At 36.3% G+C, this 18,099-nt stretch overlaps 1 protein-coding gene across 4 annotated transcripts in view; it reads left to right on the top strand.

Annotated features, from left to right (window-relative positions):
• The first annotated feature begins 11,932 nt into the window (after nt 1-11,932).
• Nucleotides 11,933-18,099, top strand: part of WDR19 (WD repeat domain 19) — a 113,584-nt gene continuing 107,417 nt past the window's right edge. For 3 of the 4 annotated variants that reach the window (XM_040485538.1, XM_040485530.1, XM_040485519.1), the window contains exons 1-4: nt 11,933-12,035; nt 14,345-14,436; nt 14,976-15,041; nt 16,896-17,021. In XM_040485538.1, the coding sequence (XP_040341472.1) occupies nt 12,030-12,035; nt 14,345-14,436; nt 14,976-15,041; nt 16,896-17,021 (290 nt within the window). In that variant the 5' untranslated portion in view covers nt 11,933-12,029. Of the gene's footprint in view, nt 12,036-12,063; nt 12,116-14,344; nt 14,437-14,975; nt 15,042-16,895; nt 17,022-18,099 lie in introns of those variants that run through there. The other variant, XM_040485547.1, reaches the window with a different exon arrangement.

Raw genomic sequence — 18,099 nt, 5'->3', positions numbered from 1 at the left:
ACCCTTTGGTCCCTGCATACTCCTCATTAAAGACCTACACACTCAGGTGTAAAGAAATTCAAATATCCAGATACAGCATATTCCTAGGTATACATAGAATATGGTAAGGAACAACTTCTACCTAAGGATATTTTTGAGGCAAGCAAAACACCTGGATCACATGATTAATTAGATTCATTAATTGTTTTTATGACAAGCTTTAACCTAATTTTCCAAAAAGCTAGTTTTATCAGGAAAGCCACATTCAATGTGAAGATCTAATGTTTGTGCATAGCTTTTATCTAATTGAGGCAAAATTCATATAACACGAAATTAACTATTTTAAAGTGAACAATTTAGTAGCATTTAGTACATTCATAATGTTCTGCAACCACCGCTTCGGTCTAGTTCTAAAATATTTTCGTAAGCCCAAAAGGAAACCCCAGCCATCAAGATTTACCCCCTATTCCCTTTTCTCCCAGCTCCTGGCAACCACCAACTGAAATCTATCTGTGTAGATTTATCTATTTGGATATTCCAGATAAAATCATATGAACTGTGACTATGTCAGGCTTTCATCACTTAACGTATTTTCAAGATTTACCCATGTTGTAGCATGAAATCTATCAAAACTTCATTCCTTTTTTATGGCTGAATAATATTCCACTGTATGGTTGTACTGCAATTTGTTTATTCATTTAGAAGCTTGGGTTATTTCCACCTTTTGGCTAACATGAATAGTGATGCTCTGAACATATGTGTACAAGCATTTGTTGGAGTTCCAGTTTTCAATTCTTTGGAGTACATACCTAGGAGTGAAATTGCTGGGTCATGTAGTAATTCTATGTTTAACTTTCTGAGGACCCATCAAACTGGTTTCCAAAGTGACAGAGTCTTTTACGTTTCTGAGTATAGGTTTGTTAAGAGAAGAAGCTATTTGCCTTCAGAAACAAAACCGGATTTCCATCTGCTTCCTTGCATTTGGCACAGTTTAGAATAAATCAGTGGTTCTCAATTCTGGCTGTATATCACAAAGAGTTTAAAAAAAAAAAAAAGGAAAGCATGCAAGAAAGCTCCATCCAGGCTCCATCTCTAGAAATTCTGTTTCAATAAATCTGGGTTGAGCCTGAGCCATACCAAGTGACCCCCAGGTAATTCTAATGGCAGCCAAGATTGAGAACTACTTTTCTAAATGAATTCTGGGGAAGTAATGTAGAAATTTTCCCTTGGAGAATAGGAATCATTTGTCATGGACTCAGAACTAACTTTAATTTTTTTTTAACTTTAATTTCTTAATTTCCTTGGCTATTTGATTCATAGCCATGTATCTGTACCTAGAATCATGCTTAGGAAAGAACTGGACAAAAATAACTGCCTTAATATGGAATATCCAATTTTATTTTAAGCTTACAATTAATCATTTTTAATAGCAGTTAATAATTTTAAGTGACATTAATATTTTTAGCTACTGATATTAGTTAGGAAACCAAAGGGAAATATGTTCAACTTAGGATCCCCAATCAGATACTATTTTTGAATACACTATCTTTCCCTAGCGTGCTTAACTAGACTTCCTTTCTCCATAATAGTGGCAGGAAATTATTTCTTCAAATGGCCATTTTAAAGACAAGAAGTCTAAAAGATGAGTTGGAGACAAAAATATAAGATGATCGAACAATACTGGAATTTACTGGAAATGTAATGTGTAATAAAGAACTCTATATATTTGTTTTTAAAACCTGAATTCTACCTAAATCTCCTATTCCTTTATCTGTATTTAGTATAAATGTCATTATTTCCCATTCCCAATCCCATATTCTCTCTCTCTTCATCTTGGAAACTCTCCCTTCTCTTTGTCTCTCTCTTTCTCTCTGTGGAAAAACATTTTTCTGATATTATAGCAAATTATGTTCATTTTAGTTCCATATCCTTTTGACAAGTTTCCTGCGATCTTTCCCAGTTTTTACAGCAGATTCTGAAAATACTACTTTTTCATAATGCTATGCTTTTCCAAATAAATTAGAGGTTTCTGAAGACTGCTATAATAATAGCTATTTATTTATACTTAAATAAGCAATCAATTTAAAATTGTATAGCTAAAACAAAAATAGCTCTGTGCATTCTAGAATTACCCCTCTCACAGACTGTATAATGGCTTGACTAACTCTTCAATGAATCTCTCCTGAATAAGTGGACATCAGATCCTTTCCCAGAGGGACAGGCTTAATCAAGTTCCCAACTTTTAAATTTAGAATGGGAAGCTGGATTTCCCTTCTTTCCCAAATATTCTTTTATAAGAGATTTTGCATTCAGGAAAGGACTCAAGCATTTGCAAAGGATACAAATATTTCCAGAAGACTACAACAAAAATATTTTTATTCATTTTCAAGTTCCATTGTAGATAAGAAAAATGAAGCTAATAATTATTGCTGCAATAGCCAATCATGCTACATGCATAAATGTATCAAATTAACATGTACACCTTAAATCTACACAATGTTATATATCAAATATATTTCGATAAAAAAAAGTGAAGCTAAGGAAGTTACGTACATTATCCAAGTTACTAAGTGGTTATTACTGGGTTCAAATTGCCTGGTCTGCATCTTCCACTGTCCTTCATTACCTCTCAACATCCCTTCTCCCCCCTACTGAAACCCTACCTATTCTGTCAGCCTAATTAGAAAAACAAGAATAACAAAAAATAGAAAACCAGGCGTTAATTAGGATCCCTGTTTCATAAAAAATAATAACCAAATGCTTCTTGCAACTTAAAAAGAATAAATTGAAATCTTTCAGAAGGCATGTACTAGGAAAAGTATTGTAGCTTTGCAAAGTTAATCAGCATAAAAAAGAATATAGGCTGTTTGAGTCTAACATATGACAAAAAGTGAAGGAGACTTAGTAAACGATCTGGAGATCAGTGGCCTTGAAGAGCAGTCCACAGATGGGCATAATCAGCATCACCTGGGAAGATGTTAGAAATGCAAATTTTCTTTTTTTTTTTAATTTTTTTAAAAAAAGAAATGCAAATTCTCCAGATGCACCCTAGACCTACTAAATCAGAGACTCTGGGGGTGGGGCCAAGCAATCTTATTTCACCTCCCTCACCCTCCCGCCAAGTGATTCTGAATTATCACACTGAATTTATCAGATACACACTAAAGTTACAGAACCAGTGATCTAAATGATTCAGACTCAAAAGCAGCAGAAGAGAGTTGAAGAATTGACGTAACCTGGTATGGAGAAGCTAAAACTCCACTTATTAGGATTGTATGCTTTTCTATTTTCAGTACTGAGCAGCCTAATAGGTGTGGTATATTTTTTACTTGACCTAAGTAAATGTGTTAAATACACACACTTACCATAATTATAAATGCATAGTAAATAGGTATACGTAGTGGCAAAACCCAGAAGGAAATACACAGAAAAATAAATGTTGATAGTGGGATTCTATGTGGTTTTTTTCTCTTTTTAACTAATTTAATTTTATCTAAAATCAAATGAGGGTAGGTATTGTTATCCCCATTTTAAACTTCAGAGCACACATTCAGAGGAGGTAATTTGCCCAAGGTTAAAACACTAGGGCTGCCTGGCTGGCTCAGTTGGTGGACCATGCAACTCTTGATCTCCAGGATGTGAGTTCAAGCTCCATTTTATGTATAGAGATTACTGGAGAATAAAATCTTAAAAAAACAAAAAGACACACAAAAAAACTAGTAAATGTCATGAATTGTGTTTAAAGTGGGAATTTATGGCCATGTTCAATTTGCTATTTTACAGAATGCAGTCCTTAAAAGAGTCATATCATTTTATAATTGAAAAACATTTAAATATATAAACACATATTAGGAAGCAATACACAAAAATTAAAATTTTGAAATATCCAAATGTGTTTAATATTCATATTTAAAGCTAAATATGCAATGACCATTACCAGCTTTGTTACATTACTAAGTTATTGCAATGTTAGAAAAATTATGTTCACAAGCCTGCAAATGTTCTCAGCCAATTTATTGAAAACATACCAAAACTGAACACAGAGTTATGTAATTTTCACCAAACTTGAGATAAAAGTGAATATTAAAAATGAAAAACTTGGGGCGAGGGTGGGGGCAGCTAGGTGGTTCAACTGGTTGAGCGACTGACTTCTGCTCAGGTCATGATCTCACGGCTCCTGGATTCAAGCCCCATATCGGGCTCTGTGCTGAGAGCCTGGAGTCTGCTTCAGATTCTGTATGTCTCTCTCTTTCTGCCCCTCCCCCACTTGTTCTCTCTCTCTCTCTCTCTCTCTCTCTCTCTCTCTCTCCCCCAAAAATAAATAAACATTAAAAAAAAAAAACCTAACAAAACAAAACTGAGGCACCTGGGTGGCTCAGTTTGTTGAACATCCAATGCTTCATCTCAGCTCAGGTCATGATCCCAAGGTCGTGGGATTGAGCCCCGTGTTGGGCTAGTTGCTGAGCGTGGAGCCTGCTTAAGATTCTCTCTCTCTCTCTCTCTCTCTCTCTCTCTCTCTCTCTCTCTTTCCTCTCTCTCTCTCTCTCTCTCTCTCTCTCTCTCTGCCCCTCTCTCCCTGCTCATGTGCTCTCTCTCTAAAAAAGAAAAAAAAGAAAAAAGAAAAGCTAAGATAACATTACAGTTTTATAATACGGTGGAGAAAAGATAAATGGGTACACTATATCATGAAGTGCTAGCATTCTTAAAAGGTTTGAAGTAAGGTCCTTTGGCTGGACTAAGAATAGTTGAATGGGCAATATTAATCATAATAAAAATAGAATGAGTAAAGTCAGTGAAACTAAGAGAAGTATGCAAGTTACCAAGGTCTTGTATGTGGGGGGAGAAGACCCCTCCCAAAAAAAGAAAGACAAAATAAGGAGATTAATACAGAATATCTGCATTCTTGCCAACACCGGAATGGTGAGCCAAGAGCATATAGCAGCAGTTTGATCAAAATTGAATGATTTTTTTTTTCCTGAAACTGTATTGAGTAACTGTAAGTTGCCCTGGCCAGAAGACTCCTTTATAATAAAAGTACATGTGGTATAGTAACCTCAACACTAAGTGGATGTCTGGAGAAGAGTTTGGGCCAGGTCTAGTGTAAAAGAAGATTCCCATTTGATACCATATGCAAAAATAAATACTATATATTAAAGACTTAAATGTAAAAAACTAGAATTAAAAAAATCATTCAAGAAAATCTATAAGCAAGGGAAAACTTCAAAACCAAGGCTAGAACCAAGTAGCTGTTTTTAAAATACTTCTTAACCATACAAGATTATGCAAAAGATCCCTTACAAATTGACAAAAAAAGACAACCCCACAAAATTAGTGAATATTGTTAAATAATGTGCAGAAGAGCACAGATGACCAACGGAAAAGTGAACTCATTAGCCCCGAGAGAAATACAAATTAAAGTGACAGTGAATATCATGTAAAATGGTATCTCATTGTAGTTTTCATTTACATTTTCCTGATGACTAATGATGTTGAGCAACTTTGCATGGGTTTATTAGCCACTCATATGTCTTCTTTGGAGAAACGTCTGTTCAAATTATTTGCCCATTTTTAATGAAGTTATGTTTTTATCATTGAGTTGTAAGATTTCTTTACATATTTTAAATACAAGTCTCTTATCAAATATATGATCTGCAAATATTTTCTCCCAGTCTGTGGGTTGTCTTTTCACTTTCATGGTGGTGTCCTTTGAGGAACAAAAGTTTTGGTTTCTATGAAGTCCACAATTTTTTTTTTTCTTTTGTCATTTGTGGTTTTGGTGTCATATCCAAGAAACAATTGCTTAAACCCAAGCAATGAATTCCTGTGTTTTCTTCTAAGAATATTATAGTTTTAACTATTGCACTTATGTCTTTTATTCATTTAATTTTTGTGTATTCTGTGAGGTAGGGATCCAATTTTATTTTTTGCATGGATATCCAGTTGTCCCAACACCATTTGTTGAATTTAATTCTTTCCCCCGTTGAATTATCTTGACAACTTTGTTGAAAACCAGTTGGCCACAGACGCATGATTTTATTTCCAGTCTCTCGATTCTATTCCATTATCTATATAACTATCCTTATGCTAATAATACACTGTTTTGGTTTTGTAACTTTGCAGTAAGTTTTAATTTTTTTTTTTTAATCTTTATTTACTTTTGAGAGAGAGAGAGACAGAGTGAGAGCAGGGGAGGAACAGAGATAGAGGGAGACACAGAATCCGAAACAGACTCCAGGCTCCAAGCTGTCAGCACAGAGCCGGATGCGGGGCTCGAACCCACGAACCGTGAGATCATGACACCAGCCGAAGTCGGACGCTCAACCGACTGAGCCACCCAGGCTCCCCTGCAGTAAGTTTTAAAATAGAAAAATATGAGCCCTCCAAATTTGTTCTTTTTTTCAAGATTATTTTGCATATTCTGGGGCCCTTGAAATTCCTTATGAATTTTGGGATCACCTTGTCAATTCACCTCAAAAAAGATAACTGGGATTTTAATAGAGATTTTATTGAATCTATACATTAATTTGGGGAGTATTGCCATCTTAAGAATACTAAGTCTCTGATCCATGAATGTGGTATGTATTCACATTTATTTTCTTCTTTAATTAAGCAGATTTTGTAGTTTCTAGTGTACAAATCTTGTACTTTTGTTAAATTTATGTATTTTATTTTAATGCTATTATACATAGATTTTTTAAAATGTTCACTTTTGGATTGTTCATTTCTCATATAGAAAAATGCAATTGAGGGGTGCCTGGGTGGCTCAGTTGGTTAAGCGTCTGACTTCGGCTTAGGTCATGATCTTGCGGTCTGTGGGTTCAAGCCCCGCGTCGGGCTCTGGGCTGACAGCTCAGAGCCTGGAGCCTGTTTCAGATTCTGTGTCTCCCTCTTTCTCTGACCCTCCCCTGTTCATGCTCTCTCTCTCTCTGTCTCAAAAATAAATAAATGTTAAAAAAAATTAAAAAAAAAGAAAAATGCGATTGACTTTTTGTGTGTTGATCTTGTATCCTGCAAACTTGTTCAACTCATTTATTAGTTTATTATAATGATTTTTGTGTATTCCTTGGAATTTTCTATGTACAAGGTAATGACATCTGCACAGTTTTACTTCTTCCTCTCCAATCTAGATGGTCTTTATTTCCTTTTCTTCAATAACTCCCCTGGCTAGAACCTTTAATACAATGGTAAGTACAAGTGGCAAGAGTGGATATCCCTTTTTCCCCCCTAAGCTTAGGGAGAAGGCATTCAGTCTTTCACCATTAAATACAATAGTAGTTATATGATTTTTTTTTTATAGATGACCTTTCTCAGTTTGAGGACATTACTTTACATTCCTACTTTATTGAGTATTTTTATCATGAATGAATGTTGAGTTTTAAGGGTTCGGGATTTTGTCAAGTATTTTTCTATTAATGTGATCATGCATTTTTGTCCTTTATTATGTTAATATTGCATGTTACAGAAATTTATTTTCAAAAAAAAATTTTTTTAACATTTTTATTTATTTTTGAGACAGGGAGAGACAGAGCATGAACAGGGGAGGGTCAGAGAGAGGGAGACACAGAATCCGAAACAGGCTCCAGGCTCTGAGCCGTCAGCACAGAGCCCGACGCGGGGCTTGAACTCACGGACTGTGAGATCATGACCTGAGCCGAAGTCGGCCACTTAACCGACTGAGCCACCCAGGCGCCCCCAGAAATTTATTTTCAGATATTGACTTATGCTTGCATTTCTTGGATAAATTTCACTTGGTTGTGATGTACATTCTTTTTTTAATATATTGCTGGATTTAATTTGCTGGTCACTTTCATTTTTGAAAGATCTATTTTCTGAGTATAGAATTCTGTATGGACAGCTTTTTTCTTTCAGTCCTTTAGTATGTTGCTCCACTATCTTCTGACTTGCAGGATGTCCAACAAGAAGTCTGCTTTCTTATCTTTGCTTCTATGTGCATATATCTTCTTAATCTGGCTTTCTTTTTTTATTAAAAAAAAGTTTTTTAATGTTTATTTTTGAGACAAAGCATGAGTGGGGGAGGGGCAGACAGAGGGAGACACAGAATCTGAAACAGGCTCCAGGCTCTGAGTTGTCAGCACAGAGCCCTACGCAGGGCTCAAACTCAAGAACCGTGAGATCATGACCTGAGCTGAAGTCAGATGCTTAACCAACTGAGCCACCCAGGTGCACCCTTAATCTGGCTTTTAAGAATTTCTTTCATCACAGGTTTTAAATAATTTTTTAGTTTTTTTTTTTTTTCATGTTTCTTATGCTTAGTGTTCATTGAGTTTTTGGATTGGTGGTTATCATTTTCATCAAATTTGGGGATTTTTTTCAACCTTTACTTTTTCAAATATTCTATTCTTACACCCCAGCTCCTTCTGGGACTCCAATTACACATAAATTAGGCTCTTGAAGTTTTTTCACAATTCCATGATACTCTATACATTTCTCAGTGGTTGCCTTTGGGTTTTTGGGGGAGGTGGGGGTGCAGGAGGGCACAAGGGGATGTTTATGTTGCCATATCTTGAAGTTCACTAATCTTTGTTTTTGCTGGCATGGTTGGATCCATAAGTCACATGCCTAAACTCTTTACCAATTCATTGTCTGTCCATACCTTTGGCCTTGTTTCCAGAAAATGCTATCTGGATAGGCTGAGAATTTTCCAAATAACCAAGTGCTGATTCTTTTGCGTTTGGCAGTTCACTCTCAACTTATCTCCATCCTCTCATGTTTTACTATAAGCAGCAAGGAAAAACTAGGCTGTGCCTTCAAACACCTTAGTTGTAAATCTCCTTTATCACTTACAAGTTCTGCTTTCCACCCAACACAATAAAATTCAGCCAAATTATCTACCACTCTATAACAAGGATCAACTTTCCTCTAGCATCCAATAACATGTTCCTTACTTCCATCTGAGACCTCACCAGAAGCATCTTGACATTCCTATTTTCAGCAACATTCTGTTATGACAATCTATGTATTCTCTAAAAACCCCAGAAACTTCCTATTTGGTTCTCCTGTCTGAGCTTTCATCAGAAGTACCTTTAATGTCCACATTTCAGCCAACAATGACTTCAAAGCAATTTAGGTTTAATACCAAGTACCTCAAAATTCAACCAGCCTCTATTCATAAGCCATTTCTGCATTTAAAGTATTTGTTACAGTAGCACGCCACTTTCTGGTACCAATATCTGTATTAATTTCCTAGAGCTGCTGTAAAAAAATACCTCAAACTGTGTGGCTTAAAACAACAAAAATTATTGTCTCACAGTTCTGGAAGCCAGAAGTCCAACTTCCTTGGCATTCTTTGGGTGCAGCTGCATCATTCAATCTCAGCCTCTGTTGTCACATGGCATTCTCCCTGTGTGTCCTCCCTCTTCTGGTAAGTACATAAGTCATATTAAATTAGGGCCATGCTAATGGCATCTTAATTATATCTGCAAATACCTTATTTCCAAATGAGTCCATATTCACAAGTACCAGGAGTTGGGACTTCAACATATCTTTCTGAGGGACACAAACTTATCAACAAAACCAAAATTTATTTTTTGAAAAGGTCAACAAAATTGACATATTTAGCTAGGAAAAATGAGAAAACACTCAAACTGCTAAAACCAGGAATAAAAGAGGAGATGTCACTATTGTACTTCCAGAAATAAAATAAAGGAATACTGTGAACAGTATGCCAACAAACTGGATAACCTAGATGAAAAGGAAAAATTCCTAGAAAGACACAAATTATCAAAACTGGCTCAAAAACAAGTAGAAAATCTGATGAGACCTATGACAAGACATGGAACTTGGAACTAAAAAACAAATTCCCATTTAAAAAAAAAAAAACAGTAAGCCTAATTACCTACCTCTAAATAAGTTGATTTCTTTCAATTCTTCATATGCTTACTCTATCACTTTACATTAACTTCCTCTTCTGAGACAAACCCAATAGTCTAATAAATAATATCTACTTTGATTCTCTTGAAATGCTTTCCTCTGGTTTGCAGGGCTCTACACTCTCCTGAGTTTAGTTTTTCTGGCCTAATTGTATTTCTCCTTATGTAGACTTCTCCTAAAGGGTGGCAAAATATGCTATCAAAAATAAGCCACTTTGACATAAGGATTATTTTGAGCCAGAAGGTACCTAAAAAAACAGCAGATGCAAGAGTATTCTAATCTTCTTCTGAAAACAGGGCATTAAAAACTCCCATGTGAAAGATACCCTCCCTATACAAGAAGCAAAATAGCATCCTTATCAAGAAGCTGAAATTGAGAGTCTATACAAATAGGCCTTATTAAAATTACTTTTCTTTAGCCTCACCACATTGTTTAATTGCTTTCTCACAGTTGCCATGCTTTGTTCAACCTAATTTAAAAGTATGTAGGTAGGTGTCATCATTTCTTTGGGTCTTTCCCTTAGGATGGCTCCCATGTCAGCTAACACATAAATTTGTAGTGTTAATTTATCTTAATAAATAAATTAATTTCTGTTAATCTGTCTTAGGTCAGCTTACTTCTCAGGTCTAGCTGAAAAAACCCTAAGAGGGTAGAGGTAAAATTTTGTCTTCCCTATGTTGTATCCACACAACTCCTGAAACAGAATGCTACGGGCACCAGTGACAGTCACAACAAAGTTTATTACAATGAGAGGCAAGGCCGACCGATCACGGCCAACACTCTTGATAAGAGTGTGGCCCCAAACAGCCAGGGTACAGAGTTTTTATAACCGATCACATCGTTTTATCATCACCTGGGAACAGAACAAAGAGTTTCCAGATGAGTTAGAAACAGTTGCCTAATGAGGTGTTTACTTTAGACTTTCTGCCTCTAAGTTGCAACCAGTGGATCTCCTTGACCCTGCCTCTGATGCTCTTTTCTTTGAACTTTTATTTCCTTAATTGGTGAAGCCTAATTTACAAGAGTATGAGGCGTAGTTTACCAGAGCAAAGCAAGGCTGTTATCTCTTAACCTTCAGTGTCAACACAAAGCTGTTATTTTTCAAGCTAAGCATTAGCCTTACACTACAATTTAACCCTTACACCTACATTTCTCAAACCTAAAAAGTCCCATTCACTCTTTTAGACGTTGCATGGCCAATTTCTGAACTTCTGCTTCTCTAACCTTTTTGTTTTTCAGTCACCTGTTGACATCTTCATTTTAACGAACAGGTCTTGCACCTGAAACTAAAGGGAAACGTAAATTAAACAACACCCCCACGCCAGGGAACAGTACCCTACTTGAGAATGTAACACCCATCATTAGTTCTTTGAAATCATTTCATTTCCTGCAGGTCAATAAGATTCCTACCTAATGATGAAAAGAAAAGAGTGGGTTGTTCAGCACTTTCAGACATTTTGGCAAAAGAAGTACTTTCATATGCTAAATAATAACGCACAGATCTATGGTAGGGCATACTATTTGGGGAAAAGCTGCCAGGTCCAAAGTCTAAAGAAGCAATTAGTGCTCATTTTCTTGCCCAATTTAGTTGTCCTATTAACGCCTTGAAAAAAACCTACTTCTCACATCCTATTTCTTCTACCCCAGAAGCCTGGAAAGGAAAAAAAGATGACACACGAGCCAATCCAAGTCCTCTTTGCGCTGACTGTGTAAGAGTATTTGCCCCAAGAGCAAATTCCCATTTTCCTTTCATCCAACATCCAGTGTTCGTTTTCTTGATTCTCGGCGCCCCGAACCCACCACCATGGGCATCTTACTAACCAGCAGACGAAATTTACGCAGACGCCTTTCAGGGCTCACAGAACCCACCTCCCTCGAGCAAGTCCCCGGGACTCATCCAATCAGAGCTCAACCAGGAAATCAAGTAGCCGCAAGACCTGACGCGAGTCGGCCTACGTCCGCCAGAGTCACGTGATTCCAGTCCGCGCCTCCCGCCCTCCCCTGAGGAGGACCCCCACGAGGCACCTCCCTTCAGCTAGTGCTCGCTGATTGGTTACTGTTCCTGCGGTCTCCTGGGTGACGGGAACGCGTTAGCCCTCTTGGAGGAGGCCCGCTGCGCCTGCGCATTTGCCAGATCGCGCGGCCGCTCCAGCCTTGAGATGAAGGTAAATAACTTGCAAACCCCTGGGTGTGGGGGCGGGAAAACGCGACCACTGGCTCTTAGCCCGCTGAGCGTCATTTTGAGGTTAGGAGCCGGTGCCCTCTCCCCCGTCCTGAATGCGTTAGAGGAGGGGGCAAGAGAGCCGGTGGCCCGGGGGGAGGAAAGCTGCAGCGAAGTTGAAGGAAGGAGGGAAAGGAAAGAAAACTGGAGAGGAGAAGGCGGAGAGGGAGGCCTCATTTCTGGCACCGCGAACTGAGTTGAAGTGGTGAGGGCAGAGGGAAGGCGGGCATGGCCCGAAATGAGCAGATTGGATCAGAAGAGACTAGGAACTTCACACCGCGGAAAGAGCGGTCTGCGTTTGGAGGATTGCGGTGAAATTGACTGGATTGGGTGTCACCAGCTGCTGCTTTTCCTGCAGCTGAGCGTCTAGCAAGCCGTACTCAGCGCCTTTAAAAGAGTGAAAAGCTTCCGAAAGAATAATGTCAAGTTGTATCGCCAGTGACTGATCTAATGTAGAAATCACTCAGTGGCTAATGTACATTATTCACGGAAAAAACTGCACTTGCACACGCAGGTCTCCCTGGAGAGCATCATCCTCTGCACGCACCGTTCCTAGGTTTGGGCTTCTAGTGAACCCCGTTCCACGTCAGTGGCTACTGCCGATTCACCTATCCACTTTACTACAGCGATAGTACAGCCCTGATCTGACAAGAAATGGATAGCTCAGTTTGAAAAGTAATTAAGTCGTAATGATTCCTCGTGGCTATTAGCGTGGAAATTGGAATTGACCGGTAATCATAACATTTCTAAAGCACTTCACAATTTATGAAGTATCAGAAGGGAGAAGATATTATTCCTGGTTTACAGTTGAGAATTTTGTGCTTGCAATTTGAGCTACTTGTTTTAATTAAGCCCTGCAGCTAGTAAGTAAAAAGCAAAACCAAAATCTGGTTTTCTGGTTTTGAAGCTCGCACTTTTCCTGTGTACTGTATATGGAGCATGTATATATAGCTCCACTGAAGAAAAATAATCTGTAAGGTCACAGCTAGAAGAGCGCGACCATGAAGCTAATGAAATTTAAGGATCTATCGCTTGAATAAAGGGGTTCTAGGTCATGTTGTCACAAAATTGCAAAAGATGCCTTTATGCTTTTTTTTTCCTTCAAGGTGTTTTCTGCTCCACAAAATGTGAATGCACCTTTGATTATAGAGGTGCACCTGTTTTCAATAGAGGTGGATTTTATCCACTTAACACACCAAATGCCTATTGATTGGTGTTTAATTTTAAGCATTGGATGAGTTTTGTGTAGCCACTAGCCTTGCCAAGCCAGCTGTAGTATTTAAACTTCATATGCCTAGATATGGTCTATGATTTAACCTAATTATTTATAACTTAACCTAATATTAAAATCTAAATTTTTTCATTCAAGCTTATGTTCTTAATAGTTTTAGATCAATATTGTTTGATATAAATTTAATGTGAGCCAGTGTAATTTAAAAATTTTAGTAGCCACATTAAAATGTTTTAAAAGAAACAGGTAAGATTAATTTAAATAATATACTTTATTTTATCTAGTATATCCAAAATATTGTTTCAATATGTAATCAATATAAAATATCAATGAGATAGTTCACATTTTTCATAGTCCTTGAAATGTGTATGTATTCTATATTTACAACACATCTAAATTCATACTACCTACATTTCAAGCCCTTAATAAAATTTCAAGTCCACCTGTGATTTGTGGCTTCCATATTGGATACCCCAGTTCTTGACTAAAAGAAAGGCTTCTCAGCTGATACACTGTCCACCCAATAGCAAAATTAAGCACTTAATGATGAAGTAAGTATAACTAATGGGTAAAGGAAGAAAATAATTTTGAATGAAGGATAGACATTTGTATTTTTATCACGCTTGAGATTTTTTAAATGGTAGTTTTGTTAAGTTTAAAAACTCCATGCCACTGATTATTAGCTAAATTCAAGTTTAAGTTATTTTACTCTTTAACATATAAAACATTAAAATTATAATTTTCATGAAATTAATATTCAAAACGTTTAAAACCAAATTTTATAACTGCTTTCCTGTGTGTACTAAGGTCCATACTTTAACAGCCAAATTGTGGAAATTTTTTGATTGGTTGGTTGATCTGATTAGTCATTTTGTTTGTTATATTATTGACTTTCTGGATAAGTTCTAACAATAAGCCTTTACCATCCTGAATTCTACTGTTTTCATGATCATGTTTTGGTGTCTTTGACCAACCCTTAATTGTATGTTTTGAAAATATAAAAATTGCGTTTGCCTTTTTAGCGTGTTTTCTCACTGATAGAAAGGACTTGGCTTGGCACACCAATACAATTCACCTGGCAAAAAACATCAGGAAACTACCTTGCAGTAACAGGGTAAGAAATCAATGAATGCTTTAAGTAAATCATCCTGACTTCAGATGCTTGTGTGCCTGTATTACCACACCATTTGTTTAGTAGAAGTTCTTGTATGGTGGTTGTACAGTGGGAAAAATACATGAAAGTACATACATTCATCTTCATTAACATCACAGTTCAGGGGCGCCTGGATGGCTCAGTTGGTTAAGCATCAGACTTTTGGGTTTTGGCTCAGGTCATGATCTCACAGTTTGTGAGTTTGAGCCCAACTTTGGGCTCTGCACTGATGGTGGGGAGCCTGCTTGGGATTGTCTGTCTCTCCTCTCTCTCTGTCCTTCCCCTGCTCTCTCTCTCACTCTCTCTCTCAAAAATAAATAAATAAACCTAAAAAAATCACAGTTCATAAAATCTTTTCCCTGATAATAACTTTGTAGGTACAAATTATGAAACTGTCATGAGAGATCACTGAAATCACTTGAATGTCAGCTTAATTTTTTTAATGTATATAAATAAAAAGAAACACTTAGATTATATTTTTGTGTTCTAATTGCTTTTAGAGCTGATCATATTGTGAAAATCTTTGATCGCCATGGTCAGAAAAGAAGTGAAATTAACTTACCTGGGTAAGTACAGAGGTGGGTCAAAAACTTTTTCAAGCTTTGTTTCCTAAAAGATAAAAACAGTATTGCCTTAAAACTATAATCAAATAGAATTTTACCACATATATATAATCTGTATCTCCTCTTTTGCTTTTTTATTGCAAAGAGATTTTTTTATACATAAGTTATTAGTAAAACATGTAAACAGATAGAGTTGATATTTATAACCTCCATGCATTCAGAGGGAAGCCTTAAAGTATAATTATAAATGAGTCTATATGGAAGAATACTTATTTAATTATAAATAAGCCTGTGTGTGTGTGTGTGTGTGTGTGTATAGGCAGAGAAGATAAATCCACATCCCTATAGCATTTCACAAATTGTTGGAAAATAGTTGCTTTCCACATACTTTTTAAATGACAAAGACATTCTGTTTTCAGGAAATCATTCTAGATTACACAAAATATAACTTAAGCATTTTTGATGATTCTTTGTAAATTACCTGTATTATTTTATTGATAGTCTCAATGGTTATTAAGGTGTGTAGAGTTCCTCATCTAAATGGTCTTATGCTGCCATGCTTTTTAAATTCATGTCTGTTTTCTGTGGTTTACTGCCACCATCTTTGCAAAGGTTGTTTTACTTCCGTTGGTCTCTGACAGCCTTTCCCACCTCCTTCTCTGCCCCACTCACCTGATGCCACCATTTTGGTGTTTCCCATTGCCTCTTAACTGTTGCCTTTGTTTTCTATATTATGGAAAACAGAAGTCAAAAGAGTTGTAATTATGTCTAAAAACAAAAAGGCACTTAGTAAGGACCTTCTTTGAGTAAATTGTATGGGGTTTTTGCATGATCTCTGTGACCTCTATTGGTTATATGTTAGCTATATATATATTTTTTTACCTCTGAATTATTTTGCTGTATTTATCATAGCTAAATTTGACTGACAGAGGATCTGCAGATAAATAAAATAGCTTTATGTATTGCCTTTGTTAGATGATTTTATCAAAAATTTGAAAGCTTCCCTCTTCCAAACTCCCCTAATCTCTGAAAATATTAGAGAAAATTAATTTTGAAGAATAAAGTGATTGAAATAATTGTCTTAACTATAAAACTGAGTATGGCTTAGCCGATATCCAAGAGCAGAGTCTCAAAATGAAAATCAGAGAAGAAAAAGTTAATTCTCAAGGAAGTTTTTGAATTATGATAAACACTTTGTAATAATTTTCAATTGTAACATTTTTAAAAAAGCATTTCCTATTTATAACTTTTGTCATTTTAATCAAGTCACTCTTATTCTGTTATAATATAAAATGAAAATAACATTTCTTACCACTTCAAAATCCAGTTTTTCCATTATTTGCAATCCCACATCTACCCAACCTTGATCTGCCTTATACCCAATTTGTGTAGATATAACTTCATTTTTTATCAGTACCTTCTCTTTCTCTGTAAATCTGAAGTGACCTTTTGACATTTGGTCATACAAATTACCTCTTGATTCCAGATGTGATTTCTTTGTAGAGGTACTTGATGAGTTTGTCTTACCAAAAGGCCAGGTTCTTTATAGGGTCTAAGAAAAATCTGCTAACTTACTATGTGTAATTATATTTAATGTGTAATTATATTTAATGTAGTATATATAAATTATATTTAAAATAGAATTTAAATTCTTCCCATCCTCTCAACAACAACAAAAATTTTAACTTAGTGTAATCTAAGCAGTGAATAGTGAATTGTATTTCTCACTTTAGAAAGTTTATGACCTATTCAAAGTACATTGGTCTTGCTATAAATAAAAATCACAAATAGATTTTTAAATTTCTTTCCCTTGCTGTAAGAAAATGTATAGTGATATTTTGCTTTCTTTTTTAAAAGTAACTGTGTTGCTATGGATTGGGATAAAGATGGAGATATCCTAGCAGTGATTGCAGAGAAATCTAGTTGCATTTATCTATGGGATGCCAACACAAATAAAACGAGCCAGTTAGACAGTGGTATGAGGTAAGAACAACTTTTTTATTTTAAATCTTCACTTAGAAATATTATTTGGAGGCACCTGGGTGTCCAACTCTTGGTTTCAGCTCAGATCATGATCTCATGGTTCATGGGTTTGAGCCCTATGTCAGGCTTTGTGCTGATGGCCCAGAGCCTGCTTGAGATTCTATCTCTCTCTCTCTGCTCTTCCCCAGCTCATGTGCATGCATGCGCGCACTCTCTCGCTCTCTCTCTCAAAATAAAAAAGAAAGAAATATGATTATTTGTAGGTTTGATACTAATAATACTTACTGCTATCATTATAAAAATGCATTTGTGAGTTGTTATGAAAGAAAGTTCATTTATTTTTTATTGTTACATATAATTCTATTGATTTTGCCCAATTAGAGTAAAACTGTTATAATTGTAAAATATAAATAGCTTCTTAAGAAGTTGCTTTCTATGGAACAGACTAAAATGTACAAAGATGAGACAAAATATCTGAAAAATCTGGAGATAGGATTGGGTGCAGGCATGGCTGGATCTAGGGGTTCTAGTGATGCAATCAAGACTCTAGCTCTTAGCTCTTCCTTTCTCTGTATTGACTTATTCTAAATCAGACTGTTTCCATGGCTACTGCCAGCTATTGACTTATATCATATCATTCACAGCAAGTTATGCCAAAGAGAAGAGCATATCCCATCACATCACCCTGTCCACTCAGTTACTCAAAAGGTCCCTGAGTAGGGTACACAGTGCCATGGGATTGAAAATCCCACCAGGTGAAGAGTGGGATGAAAGGTGGGACAGTTCCCAAATGGAAAATACATTTGGAAAACAGAATGAATTACAGGTCTGTGCTAAAATAGAAACTATTTTGACATATGGAAAAGCAAATTTTATTTACAACTGAAACTTGGTAGTTAACCTTGAACAAGTTGCTTAACCTCTCTCTAAATCCCAAGTTCTTCTTTTATATGGAATGGGTATAGTAATAATATCTGCCTCATGGTGTCATGTGGCATGCAGGTAGGCCACACACACACTATAAGACTATAAATTTCCAATTTACTAAGGAATAATAATAACCCAGAGGAAGAAAGGT

This window comes from Herpailurus yagouaroundi, unplaced genomic scaffold, assembly GCF_014898765.1.
Source record: "Herpailurus yagouaroundi ecotype Mexico unplaced genomic scaffold, PumYag 28, whole genome shotgun sequence".
In the NCBI taxonomy this organism is placed as follows: Eukaryota; Metazoa; Chordata; class Mammalia; order Carnivora; family Felidae; genus Herpailurus; species Herpailurus yagouaroundi.
This window is presented reverse-complemented; position numbering and strand designations above follow the sequence as displayed.